Source organism: Physella acuta, unplaced genomic scaffold (genome assembly GCF_028476545.2).
Source record: "Physella acuta isolate Inbredline_101_S28 unplaced genomic scaffold, ASM2847654v3 ptg000837l, whole genome shotgun sequence".
Taxonomy (NCBI): Eukaryota; Metazoa; Mollusca; class Gastropoda; family Physidae; genus Physella; species Physella acuta.
In genome coordinates this window covers 111,212-123,214 of record NW_026732354.1, presented here as the reverse complement: position 1 = coordinate 123,214, position 12,003 = coordinate 111,212, and the positions used below count along the sequence as shown (strand labels likewise).

Below are 12,003 nucleotides of genomic sequence, written 5' to 3'. Positions count from 1 at the left end.
GGTCATGACATTAACAATTTGTAGCCCAAGATGGGTTTGGACTAAATTTGTTTGGTTCGTTCTCTCAGAATGGTCATATAGTAGGCCAAATTACTAAGTTAGGGCAGGGGTCGGCAACCTTTTGAAGCGGAAGAGCCAAAAGTTACAATTTTCAAAATTTCCCTGGTTTTAAAGAGCCACTAACATTTTTTTATTTCAAACATTTAATTTTTTTGTTAAGGTTATTAGTATTTGTGCAAGGAGCTGGAGAGCCGCATCTTGACATCAAAAGAGTCGCATGCGGCTCGCGAGCCGCAGGTTGCCGATCCCTGAGTTAGGGTATAGATTTGTATATATATATATATATATATATATATATATATATATATATATATATATATATATATATATATATATATATATATATATATGGGGCCCTAATTTTTTCTTTGCGGGGGAGCCTTTTTTTTCTAGTTCCGCCACTGGTAAGCTGTTAAGCTGTCTATACCTTTACTGAAGGGGATATAACTAGAAAGTTCTATACTTATATTTACTGTCACGTGACTTACTCCACTTGGCCTTGACCCAGTTTTCTCGTGTAGCTGACCAGTCTGTAGGTGAGGTCATTTTTCGGCCACTTGGCTAGAGAAGAAATGCATGTGATTTAAGATTTTAACATGAGATACGTATGGCTGGTCTAGACTATACCGTACTACGTGTAGATTGTTATACTGTCGATGCAAGCCAAGTCAAGTCTCGGTATAGATTTGGGTAGAGTGCATCAAATTCATAATTGTTATACTTTTAATTACTTAAGTGTCATCAGCAGCGTCACTAAACCAGGCAACAAATACTCCAAGGCTATTTATAGAATACTAGCACAAACAGCATAGATTGTACTAGTTTAGATAAACTACCTAATTTATTTATAGAGTACAAACCACTCAGCTCTGCCTACCAACCCAAAACCTACAGCACACGTACCTCTCAGCTGTGTCTATTGAACCAACCACTACACGACACCTACCTATCACCTGTGTCTAATACACGACATCTACACCCATCTCTGCCTACCAAACCAACCCCTACACGACACCTACCTCTCACCTGTGTTTATTAAACCCACCCCGACACGACACCTACACTCAGCTGTATTGAACCCACCCCGACACGCCACCTACCTATCACATGTGCCCACCAAACCAAACCCTACACGACACCTACCCACACATATACGACACCTACCTATCACCTGTGTCAACCAATCAAACCCCTACATAACACCTACCAACCAACTGTGTCTATTGAACCCTCCCCACCCCTACACAACACCTACACTCAGATGTCTATTAAATCCACCCCTACACGACACCTACCAACCAACTGTGTCTATTGAACCCACCCCACCCCTACACAACACCTACACTCAGATGTCTATTAAATCCACCCCTACACGACACCTACACTCAGATGTGTCTATTGAGCCAACCCCTACAACACACCTATACTCAGCGATATTGAACCCACCCCTACACGACACCTACCCACCCCTACACGACACCTACCCACCCCTACACGACACCTACCCACCCCTACACGACACCTACCCACCCCTACACGACACCTACCCACCCTACACGACACCTACCCACCCCTACACGACACCTACCTACCCCTACACGACACCTACCCACCCCTACACCACAACTACCCACCCCTACACGACACCTACCCACCCCTACACGAGAACTACCCACCCCTACACGACACCTACCCACCCCTACACGACACCTACCCACCCCTACACGACACCTACCCACCCCTACACGACAACTACCCACCCCTACACGACACCTACCCACCCCTACACGACACCTACCCACCCCTACACGACAACTACCCACCCCTACACGACAACTACCCACCCCTACACGACAACTACCCACCCCTACACGACACCTACCCACCCCTACACGACACCTACCCACCCCTACACGACACCTACCCACCCCTACACGACACCTACCCACCTGTACACGACACCTACCCACCCCTACACGACACCTACCCACCCCTACACGACACCTACCCACCCCTACACGACACCTACCCACTACCCACCCCTACACGACACCTACCCACCCCTACACGACACCTACCCACCCCTACACGACAACTACCCACCCCTACACGACACCTACCCACCCCTACACTACACCTACCCCCCCCCTACACGACACCTACCCACCCCTACACGACACCTACCCACCCCTACACGACACCTACCCACCCCTACACGACACCTACCTCTCATCTCTGCAGACCCTGGAGCTCTGTACCCAGAAGGCACCGAGGCATATCGACTTCCGGGTTTGATGACGTCAGGCAGGCCACACCTGGGCTGGAGCATCTTGGTGACGGTAGCTAGGTCGAGCTCACCTGTCACAGGTAGACCGTTGAAGTCTTGGAAAGATCTGACGTTAGAAGTCAAATCACAGGAAAACTTAAGTCAGGTACTTTAAAAATTAGACCTTTATATATTCCTATAGTTTGGCTTCTTCGCTCATATCTCGTTTATTGGAGATGTTTCCTCCAACAAAATTAGACATTATGTGTGAAGATTATATTAAAATATTGACTTCGATTAGCAAACAAACCCCAATTTCACTGATCAGTTGCCCTTTTATCGATGATGTTTTAGTTTGATTTCTTTAGATCGATGAATTGAAAACACTGTTCTTTAATTAGATCAATAACATCAATTTGATGCCACTCCTATCAATGCCAATCAATCAACACACTTATAGCCTGAGGTTACTTAAACTACGCTAACTACAATAGGAAATTATTAAAAGTTTACTTCAGTGCATTTTTGATAGCTCCAACAGGGGTTGTGGCCCCTGACAAGACATCTTCAATGTACCCAAACCTCTCCAGAAACGCCTAGAGGTGAGGACACAATTTGATACTTTAAGATGTATGTATTTACAAAGACAAATGTATTTTTTATAAGATAGAAAGTTTCATTTTTTAATAAATTTTTGATAAATTCCGCTCTAACACAATGTCCTCTCACCCCGCTCTTCTATCCATGCACCTGAACTACCTCACTAATATATAAAACCCAATTAAAGTCTTTTTCTGCTAATTATGTTAAAAAATTAAATGAAATCGACGAGAACAAAATGATATAAATAAATTTTAAGCGAATATTATAGTTAGTTCCTACCTTCCCTTTGGCGAAGAAATTCAACACACTATCCACAACACCTGAAACACCTTTGGTGTCGCGAGGTTTGCGAAACACCTGAGATAGTGAGTCGTTTCCCTGTGTTTTCCCCGTCCCGTCGTAACTTGTTGTGGAAGCCAGGCCGTCTGTCCAGCTCTGTTGAGTGTTCTCAATCCATGAGTGATCTCCAACATTTCTAACCACCTCAGTTGATGAGTGAACTTTTCTAACCACCTCAGTTGATGAGTGATCTCCTGTTTCTTCAACTCCCCGAGTCACCGAGACATTCTTTTGTTTTACATTCCCCTCACCTATGATAGCATCACCTGGAACCAATACACCTGTCGACTCATCACGTGGTACATGAACCGTCTCACCTGTACAACCGCCTACATATACAAACACCAGCAGACAAACAACCAGACGACAACACCGCATGTTAGCGTCCTCCACACACATTTTAAAAATGTCCAGTCTAACACTTACACACCACAGTCTTCCCTACACTTCTTTTTTCTTCCCCATGATGATAAACAAGACTAATTTTATAGATAGAAGTTTTTATATAACCAACGGAAGTAGGTGGGGCGGGAATACAACTTGAAGATGAGTACTCACTCTTGTGTTATGACTGTCGAGTTTCAACATTGGATAAGATGTAGGCGATGTAGTGCATTTCGTTCCCAACTCTTAACCGCGTTTACCTCCCAAATCCACCACCTACCCGCCCTGTTCACCATGTAAAACCAGTGGCGTCGCTAGGTCGGGTGTCACCCGGTGCGGCACCTCATGGTGTCCCTCTCCCCCCCCCCTTATTTTTTCCCTCTAATTTTGCAGTTGGTTTCATACTCCCCCCCCCCCCCTGGTAAAAGCTCGCATTTAATCTAAGGATGTTTACCTATAGTTAGTTGTTAATACAGCTGGATGTAGCATTATTTTCTCTATATTTATTTGGTTACGTCATGGTGTCACCCTTCCCTTGTTGTGATCGTCATTATGTACTTAAAATACTTGTTTATCTCTAATTAACCATTCGATGAACTGGCCAAAAAAAGTATTCAACATATCGTGCATTTTTTTGTTTTGGTATCACCGTCCCTAAATGGTGTCACCGGTGCGGTCCGCACCCCCCGCCCCCGCCTTGCGACGCCTCAGTGTAAAACCAAATCTAGACGTCTTCAAAGTTCCCTTGCTAAATTTGAGCCAAATAGACGATATTGTATGAGTTTAATCTGGCCAAAAAAAATTAACTGTTTACAAATTGCGGATTTTCGAACGTATTATTCAAACTATATTTTCTGTGACTAACAAAAAAACAAAAAAAAAAAAATAGAAATCTTTGAATATGAATTGCAACAGTTTACATTCTAAAAGTAGGCAGTTGCCATGTACATGCTTTATATAGATTTAAGTCGTTAAACCTTTATCAAATTAACAAATGTTAACAATGAGTTTTCTTACTTCTTAGAATAAAATACATTGAAAACCGATGAATATGTTAACAGGGTTTTATAAAATTACAATTTAACAACGAAAGGAATAATTTGCAAACTCCGTATAAAAAATGTTATTTTTAAACTTCCTTTAATCAACTTTGAAACTTTTTAGTTGTGCTAGAAAAAAAATTCCAATTGCTTCGTCGTCTTTTTTTTTTCTAATAAAGAAACATTTATCAACCAATAGAAAGTGTTTTTTTTTTAATTATACATTTAAGAATCAATATAAAATACAACTCAATAATCAATAGATTTTGAATTTTAGTTTATTCTAATAAGTTAATTAATAACATTCTGGATTACGTTTATTTTAGTAAGTTAATTAATAACATCCTGTATTAGGTTTACTTCAGTAAGTTAATTAATAACATTCTGGATTAAAATGCAGTTTTCCTGTTCGTCAGTAGTGCTTTCTATTGGTCAGTGGTACCTTCTATTTGTCAGCCGTGTTTTTGCTTTTTGGTTAGCCGTGTTTTTTATTGGACTTGTGGTGATGTTTGTGTCTATGGCCAGTAGGTGACTTGTGTGACTGGCGTGATTTATGTTTGTGATGGTCAGTCTTGTGTGTAGGTTTAGCTGTCTTTGATACAATCGGTCGCTTAGGTCGGTGATGCTTAGGTTGGTCCTTTTTTACGTGTATTTCACCCTTTGGTTTTTCTTTTTTGTTGGTTTTTTTCGGATTAGGTTTTCTATTTTTGATAGGTTTCTTATGTTTTTTATTTTTGATAGGTTTCTTAGGTTTTCTATTTTTGATAGGTTTCTTAGGTTTTCTGGCATCGATGGGTTGTCTGGGTGGTTGTGGGGGAGGAATCGGCTGAATGGTTGCCATGTGTGGGGGCGACGATGGTTGCAGTGTCGACTTGTCTGAAGCTTGGTTGGTTTTTGTGCCTGAATGAAAAAAAATATATATCTACAAGAGTGGGGGTCAATACCTACAACATTTTCCGAGGGTAGATCATGGTTAAAAAATATATTTTCTATATAAATTCTTTTTCGTTCGGTGTGGTGGATGGTGATATATATGGACTTTCTTATCGGGTAGGCTTGAAAGTAGCTTTGGTGTTCCAACATATTCATAGAGAACGAAAACATTTCAACAGTTTTCTTTTGGTCTAGGAAATCTTACCGGAAATCTTACCGGAAATCTTACCGTAGACTTTTTGTATGCGTTCTATGTCGTCTTGGTGGAGGGCGTAGTTGGGGTCGTAGCCCTGGTAGTAGGGCGCCATCAGGGCGTCATGGTGTCGGCTGTGCTTAAGCCCAAGGGCGTGTCCGAACTCGTGGGCGGCCACCATCTCCAGGTTTCTGCCCTGGAAAGTGTACACACACACACATGACTCAGTGACATTAGTTTACTACTTTTGTGTACACAAGTTCACAGTGTCGATGTACACTCATTCAACAGGTATTGGAATATATTGTGTTACATTTATGATCTTTTTTATGTGTCAATACTATAATAATTTCAATCGTCGAAATAAATTACGATTTAATCTGTAATCTAAAAGTATAAACAATCTTAGCAGTGATCTTACTTTACGTACTTATGGACAAAATGTCTTCGTCAAGAAATAAAAACCAGCTACAAAAACAAACTCGATGGCGTGGTCGAAAGGTAGAGCGTTTGGCTGCTAGCCGAAGGACTCCAGTTCGCATCTCGGTTCGGCCTTGTGATTAGTACATCCCTGAGTCCACCCAGCTCTGATTGGTACCAGACTTACGTTTGGGAAAGTAAGGCGGCTGAGCATGATACTGACCACACCATCTCTTCATAAGCCGAGGTCAAGAAACATTATACTTATCTGTCTAAGTTCTAAAGTGGAATTTTACTTTAACTCAATAATGTTATTTTAGCCAAGCATTCTCTCCTTGCAAAATTTCATTTAAACATATGCGAACAGAGTTTATAAGAAAGATGAAACCTAATTATAATTAGGGCACGTAATTACCTGAGGTGAGTCGAGTGTCCACTCCTCGTCGTCATCGAAATGTGTGTCACCTGCCAGCTGATGATTGCCGGGAAAAAATGCGTGGGCGAGTACTTTACCTGAAACATTTTTTTTTTTTTGAAAATTGAGCTACAAGATACATTTGTGCAATGCCGGATAATCCGCGCTGGAACTATACTATATTTTCTCAAAAGACCGGTAACTCAACTACCTTTTTATTTAGGTGACCGACATTTATAGTTCAGTATTCAATCTGATACGTAGGTATCTTTTCTTTTTTTTTACTCTACTATTTTAAGATATTACTAGTTATTCAAAAAATCTACCGAATATTAAAATTTTATATCAAATATGTAAAATTTAGTAATATGTATTGAGTTTACTGGTTTGTAAACATCTTTAAGCATATATTTTTATTAGATTGAAATAGGGATATGCTTGCATTGTCATCGGAAAATAAGTTTATCTGTAAGGCTTAAAAATAATCGCTGCATTACAATGAGTCAAAAGTGAAAACTTTTATTTGATGACAAATCCATTTACAGTTGGACAAGACACAGTGGCCTACAAAAAAGCTTGTTAGACATTTTTTTTTAAATGTCTGACCTTGTCCGTCGAATGGGTTGTCATCACCGTGCTCCTGGCGATTGAAGCCGATATTTATATCAACCAATCCCTGGCCAGCATTGAAAGTCAGCGGCGTTACGTCAGACCACTTCCGGAAAGCATTGGAAATGGCGGTTCTGTAAAGTGATACTTTGCATATTATAGCAAGCTTGCCTACTACATTAAAAGAATATAGCTTCATGAAACGATATAGGCGTATATATGAAATCCAATAGCATGTATTCTTATATTTGTAATATACAGAAAATCAAGTTTAATTTGAAGTCTTACGCTATTTACTAATTTACTAACTTTATGGCTAAAGCATACGCATATATATATATATATATATATATATATATATATATATATATATATATATATATATATATATATATATATATATATATACCTAACTATATACTAACTTTATGCCCATACATATTCACAAACGCTATAATACTAACATTATGACAAATACACATACAAGGTTATCCATATCGTGTCAATCAATTTTTAAAGTTGTTATCGATTTTAAACAACTTTCAACTAATACTGATCAGGACTAGTAGAAATCATTTGTAAAAGTATGAGTAGTGTGTCAATGTATTATGTTAATTTTACTTTGAACAACATATAACTTACTCTATCTCAGTTTGCTCCAACTTACTAGTGTAGCTTTCAAATCCATAGGTCAGATCTGAGGTCGACCATTTTGTCTCTGTTCATAGGAAAAATCATATCTATATTTAAAAAAAATCAATATAACTGTTTGTATTATAGTATTTATTTTTAGAGTGTTTTCGGCGAGTAACTGGGATTGAAAATTTAAATTTAAGACTATCATCAAACAGGCTTATCGTCTTTTTTACCAACCCCGATACTAGGGTCTGTCCAGTGGATATTGTTTTTGTGTGTTGCAAGTATTGGAGTCTTACTATAAAACTCAGCCCATCTAGGTTTTAACACAAAAAGTCCACGACTCAGCCAAAAGCAAACTCCCTACAATTCTAACACCTCTACCCCCACAAATACCCCGCCCTCAACTGCTCGTTTTCCCAAAACCCTAACCATCTCCACCTTGACATGCTTGTTTCCCCACCCCCACCCCCACCCACCAACTCACCCCACTCTTAGCTGCTAGTCTCCCCCATGCTTGTTTTCCCCCACCCCCGACCCATCACCACCCTCTCCTGCTTGTTTCCCCCACCCATTTCATACCCACACACCCACCCCGACCCACCCCCAGTCTGAATTGCTTGTTTCCCCCACCCCTGACCCATCCCCACCCACACCCCACCCACACCCCATCCCCACCCACACCCCCAACAGATTCCCACCCGCACCCACCCCGACCCACCTCCAGGTTGAAATGCTTGTTTCCCCCACCCACGAAACACCCCCACCCCCGACCCACCCCCACCCCCACACCCGACCCATCCCCACCCTCACCTGGCTGTTTCTCCCCATCCGCGGACCGAACACCCCTGACTGGAGACAAGAAGCGACTCCCGGGCCTGATGACGTCGGGCAGATCACACCTGGGCTGACCCATCTTCTGGAGGGTGGCAGGGTCCAGCTCGCCGGTCACAGCCAGGCCATTGAAGTCTTGGAAATCTCTGGAAAATCACAAGACACTGGACTTGCAACATAAAAGGTACCGTGGATTTGTTCGTGTTAAGATTCATTCACCAAAATCAAGTAAATTGAATTCCAAATAATTTCTCGCCAGTGTATAAAAGTCTATGTGTATCAGTGGAAACAAATGAGTTTCTGTGTTGTGTGTTTGAGTGAGTTCCTGTTATTGTTATATGTGACTGACTTGGTTATTTCAACTAATTTACGTGTCTAACTTAAAATTTTGTTATGACGTGGGTTTGTATGTGTGGAGAGGGGGGGGGGGCGGTGCGGAAGGTCTGTCTCAGGTTATTAATTCCTAATTTATTTTCTGTATCCCTCCTTGCAGGTAAACTCTACATCATCTTTCACATGGTATGTCAGGTATCTTTAGAGTGTAACCTATATTTATTTGTCATCGTTAAAGTTAAAGTTATCAAATGTATTACGTCTGAATATTTTGTTTCTGTTAAAATAAATATATTTTCAAAACAATTAAATGCTTTACTTCAACGCCTGTTGAATCGATTCAGCGCTTGTTAAGGAATTTGATGCATCTTCGATGTAGCCAAACTTTTCCAAGTAATTCTTTCAGTTCCGAGCGTAAAGAGAAGCAAAAGATTGTCATTGTTGTTTCACATATTGAAATATATTTGCTTATATTTTTCATCTTCTCAAACTAACGACAATGCTTCTCATCTAAGCGTTTGCCGAAATAAAATCTAGCACCCAATTTAGTTATGTTTTCAATTTCCTTTGACAGATTATTATTATTGTTATTTTTTAATATATACGCAAATTTTACGAGCTGAAGAAAAAAAAAAAAAAAAAAAAAAAAAAAAATATATATATATATATATATATATATATATATATATATATATATATATATATATATATATATATATATATATATATATATATATATGTAACTAGTAGAGTTACCAGAGACATAAGAACCTAGTACAGCGCTGTCAACTTTGACATGACCAAGGCCAAACGGGGCTGACGTAACAGGATGCAGGTGGTCTAATAAGCGGACTGTACGACAGAGCTGCGCAATTAATATTCTGATGCAACGATTAGAATACGAGTACAAATACGAGTATGAATATGAGTACGAATACGATTACGAATACGAAGGGATATATAGGAAGGCGAGAGCTGAGAACGAGGAGTAGGAGTGGCAGTATCAAGTGGGTTACTGAACGTTGTAGACGTATTGTGTTAATAGGGACGATAGACATGTGCATTCGGTTATGTGAAGACTAGTGAGGACGGTTGGGGGTCAGTTGATTCATTCTATTATTGTGAAGCATTTCTTTTGATTCATGTAATAAAAGGATCAATGGTAAACCTGCATCTTCGAGTATCTATATTGTGGTCGATGTTGTGTAGAATGAGTAAATACACTCGTTAACATTTGGCACTACAAGCAAATAGACTCGTTACATATATATATATATATATATATTTATATATATATATATATATATATATATATATATATATATATATATATATATATATATATATATATATATATATATATATATATATATATATATATATATATATATATATATATATATATATATATATATATATACGCGTCATCACCAAGAGTTTCAATGTAAAATGTGAAAGTAGTCATTTTAGATTGGGTGAGGGTTAATACTCCCTTCTCACCACCCAAACCCCCCCCCCCCCCTCCTTTCTCACGTCATTGTGTGTGTTGTTTTTTTTTATATAGAGACCTTCGATGATGTAACCCATACTGATACATTTAAAGGTTACTAGATGTATCTATGCATTTTAAAAACTTAGACTTAGCAGAAAGTTTTAATACATTAAATAAAACAGGCCTAGGACCTATATGTGTTTAATAAGTTACAAAACGAGAAAATAATGCATGTAAACTTACAACAGAATCTTTCAAGTTGCCAGCAAGAGGTGTGTCCTTTATAAGCAGAACAACATCCCCTGCCCGGCTGCTGGGCCAGACACACGCCAACCACCACAAAACACAGGCGACGCTGTGGTACACACCCATGTATCTCTACCTGCTCTGAGACGTTCACTATCCGATAAATAATCTGGTCTGCGAATTGAGAAACGTGTGGAGCGGAGTTGCAAAAATCAGTCTTTTGACATAAAAATGGTGACACCCAAAAAATGTATCACTAATTGCACTTAAAATACGAAGTGGTGAGCCACTTACTCATTGTGGTATGGTCTTGACAATCTGGTGCGGAGTTAGGGTGTGTCGATACTTGAATGTGATTATTAATTAAACAAAACAAAGTCAGTATTTGCGATTATTTTACTTTTTGTTGAACTTCAATAAGTCATGGCTGTCTGTAGAAGAATGGACCCCCAAACTTTCCTAATCCCCACTTTTTATACTCTACCTAACCTTGAAGTTCTTACCGTGATGTGTGTCACTTCCCTCCCAATCATTCCTCAGCTACAGATTTTTGTGTACTATTTGTTCACATTTTAATCTCAATATAACTAACGCAGACTATAGTTTAAAGCGTAATGTAAACATGAAAATACTCTAAATATATGCAAATACAAACAATCTTAACATGCCATCTCCTCAAAGTGGCTAATAATATACCGCGAATGTTATAAGCTAAGACATAACAGAAACAACAACAAAACGAGAAAACATTGTCTTCCTTCAAGTTCTTGAGCCAATATGGTTGCCTGTTGTAGCTTGGAACATCCCGATGCTAATAAGAATAAACAAATATACCAAGCTACACACTATTAAGTGTTCACCCTCGGAAGGTTTAAGTTCCCCACCCCCATCCCCACCCTGCCAACTCCATGTGGATTTTTATAAGTATGGGCGTAACCTAAAGATGCTCCTATAGTAACCTCTTCGTCGAGTAACGCCCCTATCCAAACCATTAAAATATATAAGCCCCCCCCCCCCCCCATTAAATTATAATATATGATGTAATCGTATTTCAATACCTTAGTTATTAGTACAAAATGATACTCCGATTCCGATTGCTATGGGTCAACATTACATTTTATATAACAGGATTTTAAGTTTTAAAATGTATCTATTAAATAACGCTTAGAGAAATCACAAATCAGATATTTTCACATGGTA

At 39.2% G+C, this 12,003-nt stretch overlaps 2 protein-coding genes across 4 annotated transcripts in view; both read right to left on the bottom strand.

Annotated features, from left to right (window-relative positions):
- The window catches only part of LOC131951915 (matrilysin), a 29,433-nt gene extending 25,697 nt beyond the window's left edge, over positions 1-3,736 (bottom strand). For both annotated transcript variants that reach the window (XM_059314355.1, XM_059314354.1), the window contains exons 1-4: positions 3,209-3,736; positions 2,840-2,922; positions 2,287-2,453; positions 549-621 (exon numbers count right to left, since the gene is read on the bottom strand). In XM_059314355.1, the coding sequence (XP_059170338.1) occupies positions 549-621; positions 2,287-2,453; positions 2,840-2,922; positions 3,209-3,667 (782 nt within the window). In that variant the 5' untranslated portion in view covers positions 3,668-3,736. The remainder of the gene's footprint in view (positions 1-548; positions 622-2,286; positions 2,454-2,839; positions 2,923-3,208) is intronic.
- Positions 3,737-5,003: 1,267 nt separating this feature from the next.
- Positions 5,004-11,044, bottom strand: LOC131951914 (matrilysin). 2 transcript variants are annotated; one of them, XM_059314352.1, is made up of 8 exons: positions 10,801-11,044; positions 9,385-9,464; positions 8,712-8,878; positions 7,905-7,980; positions 7,260-7,396; positions 6,654-6,751; positions 5,843-6,014; positions 5,004-5,592 (listed from the first exon to the last, which is right to left on the bottom strand). In XM_059314352.1, the coding sequence occupies exons 1-8, from the start codon at positions 10,927-10,929 to the stop codon at positions 5,168-5,170; spliced, it is 1,284 nt and encodes a 427-aa protein (XP_059170335.1). In that variant the 5' UTR covers positions 10,930-11,044; the 3' UTR covers positions 5,004-5,167. The 2 variants fall into 2 exon arrangements, with proteins under 2 accessions (XP_059170335.1, XP_059170336.1); XM_059314353.1 differs by having other exon boundaries at positions 5,855-6,014; positions 10,801-11,043.
- Positions 11,045-12,003: the final 959 nt, after the last annotated feature.

Bases quoted from the DNA above. Each gene is read 5' to 3' on its own strand.
- LOC131951914 (XM_059314352.1), bottom strand. From the start codon at position 10,929: ATGGGTGTGTACCACAGCGTCGCCTGTGTTTTGTGGTGGTTGGCGTGT. The intron at 7,397-7,904 runs GTAAGTTATATG...ATCACTTTACAG, and splicing joins TTGGAGCAAACTGAGATAGA to AACCGCCATTTCCAATGCTT. The intron at 6,015-6,653 runs GTAATTACGTGC...TACACTTTCCAG, and splicing joins GGACACTCGACTCACCTCAG to GGCAGAAACCTGGAGATGGT.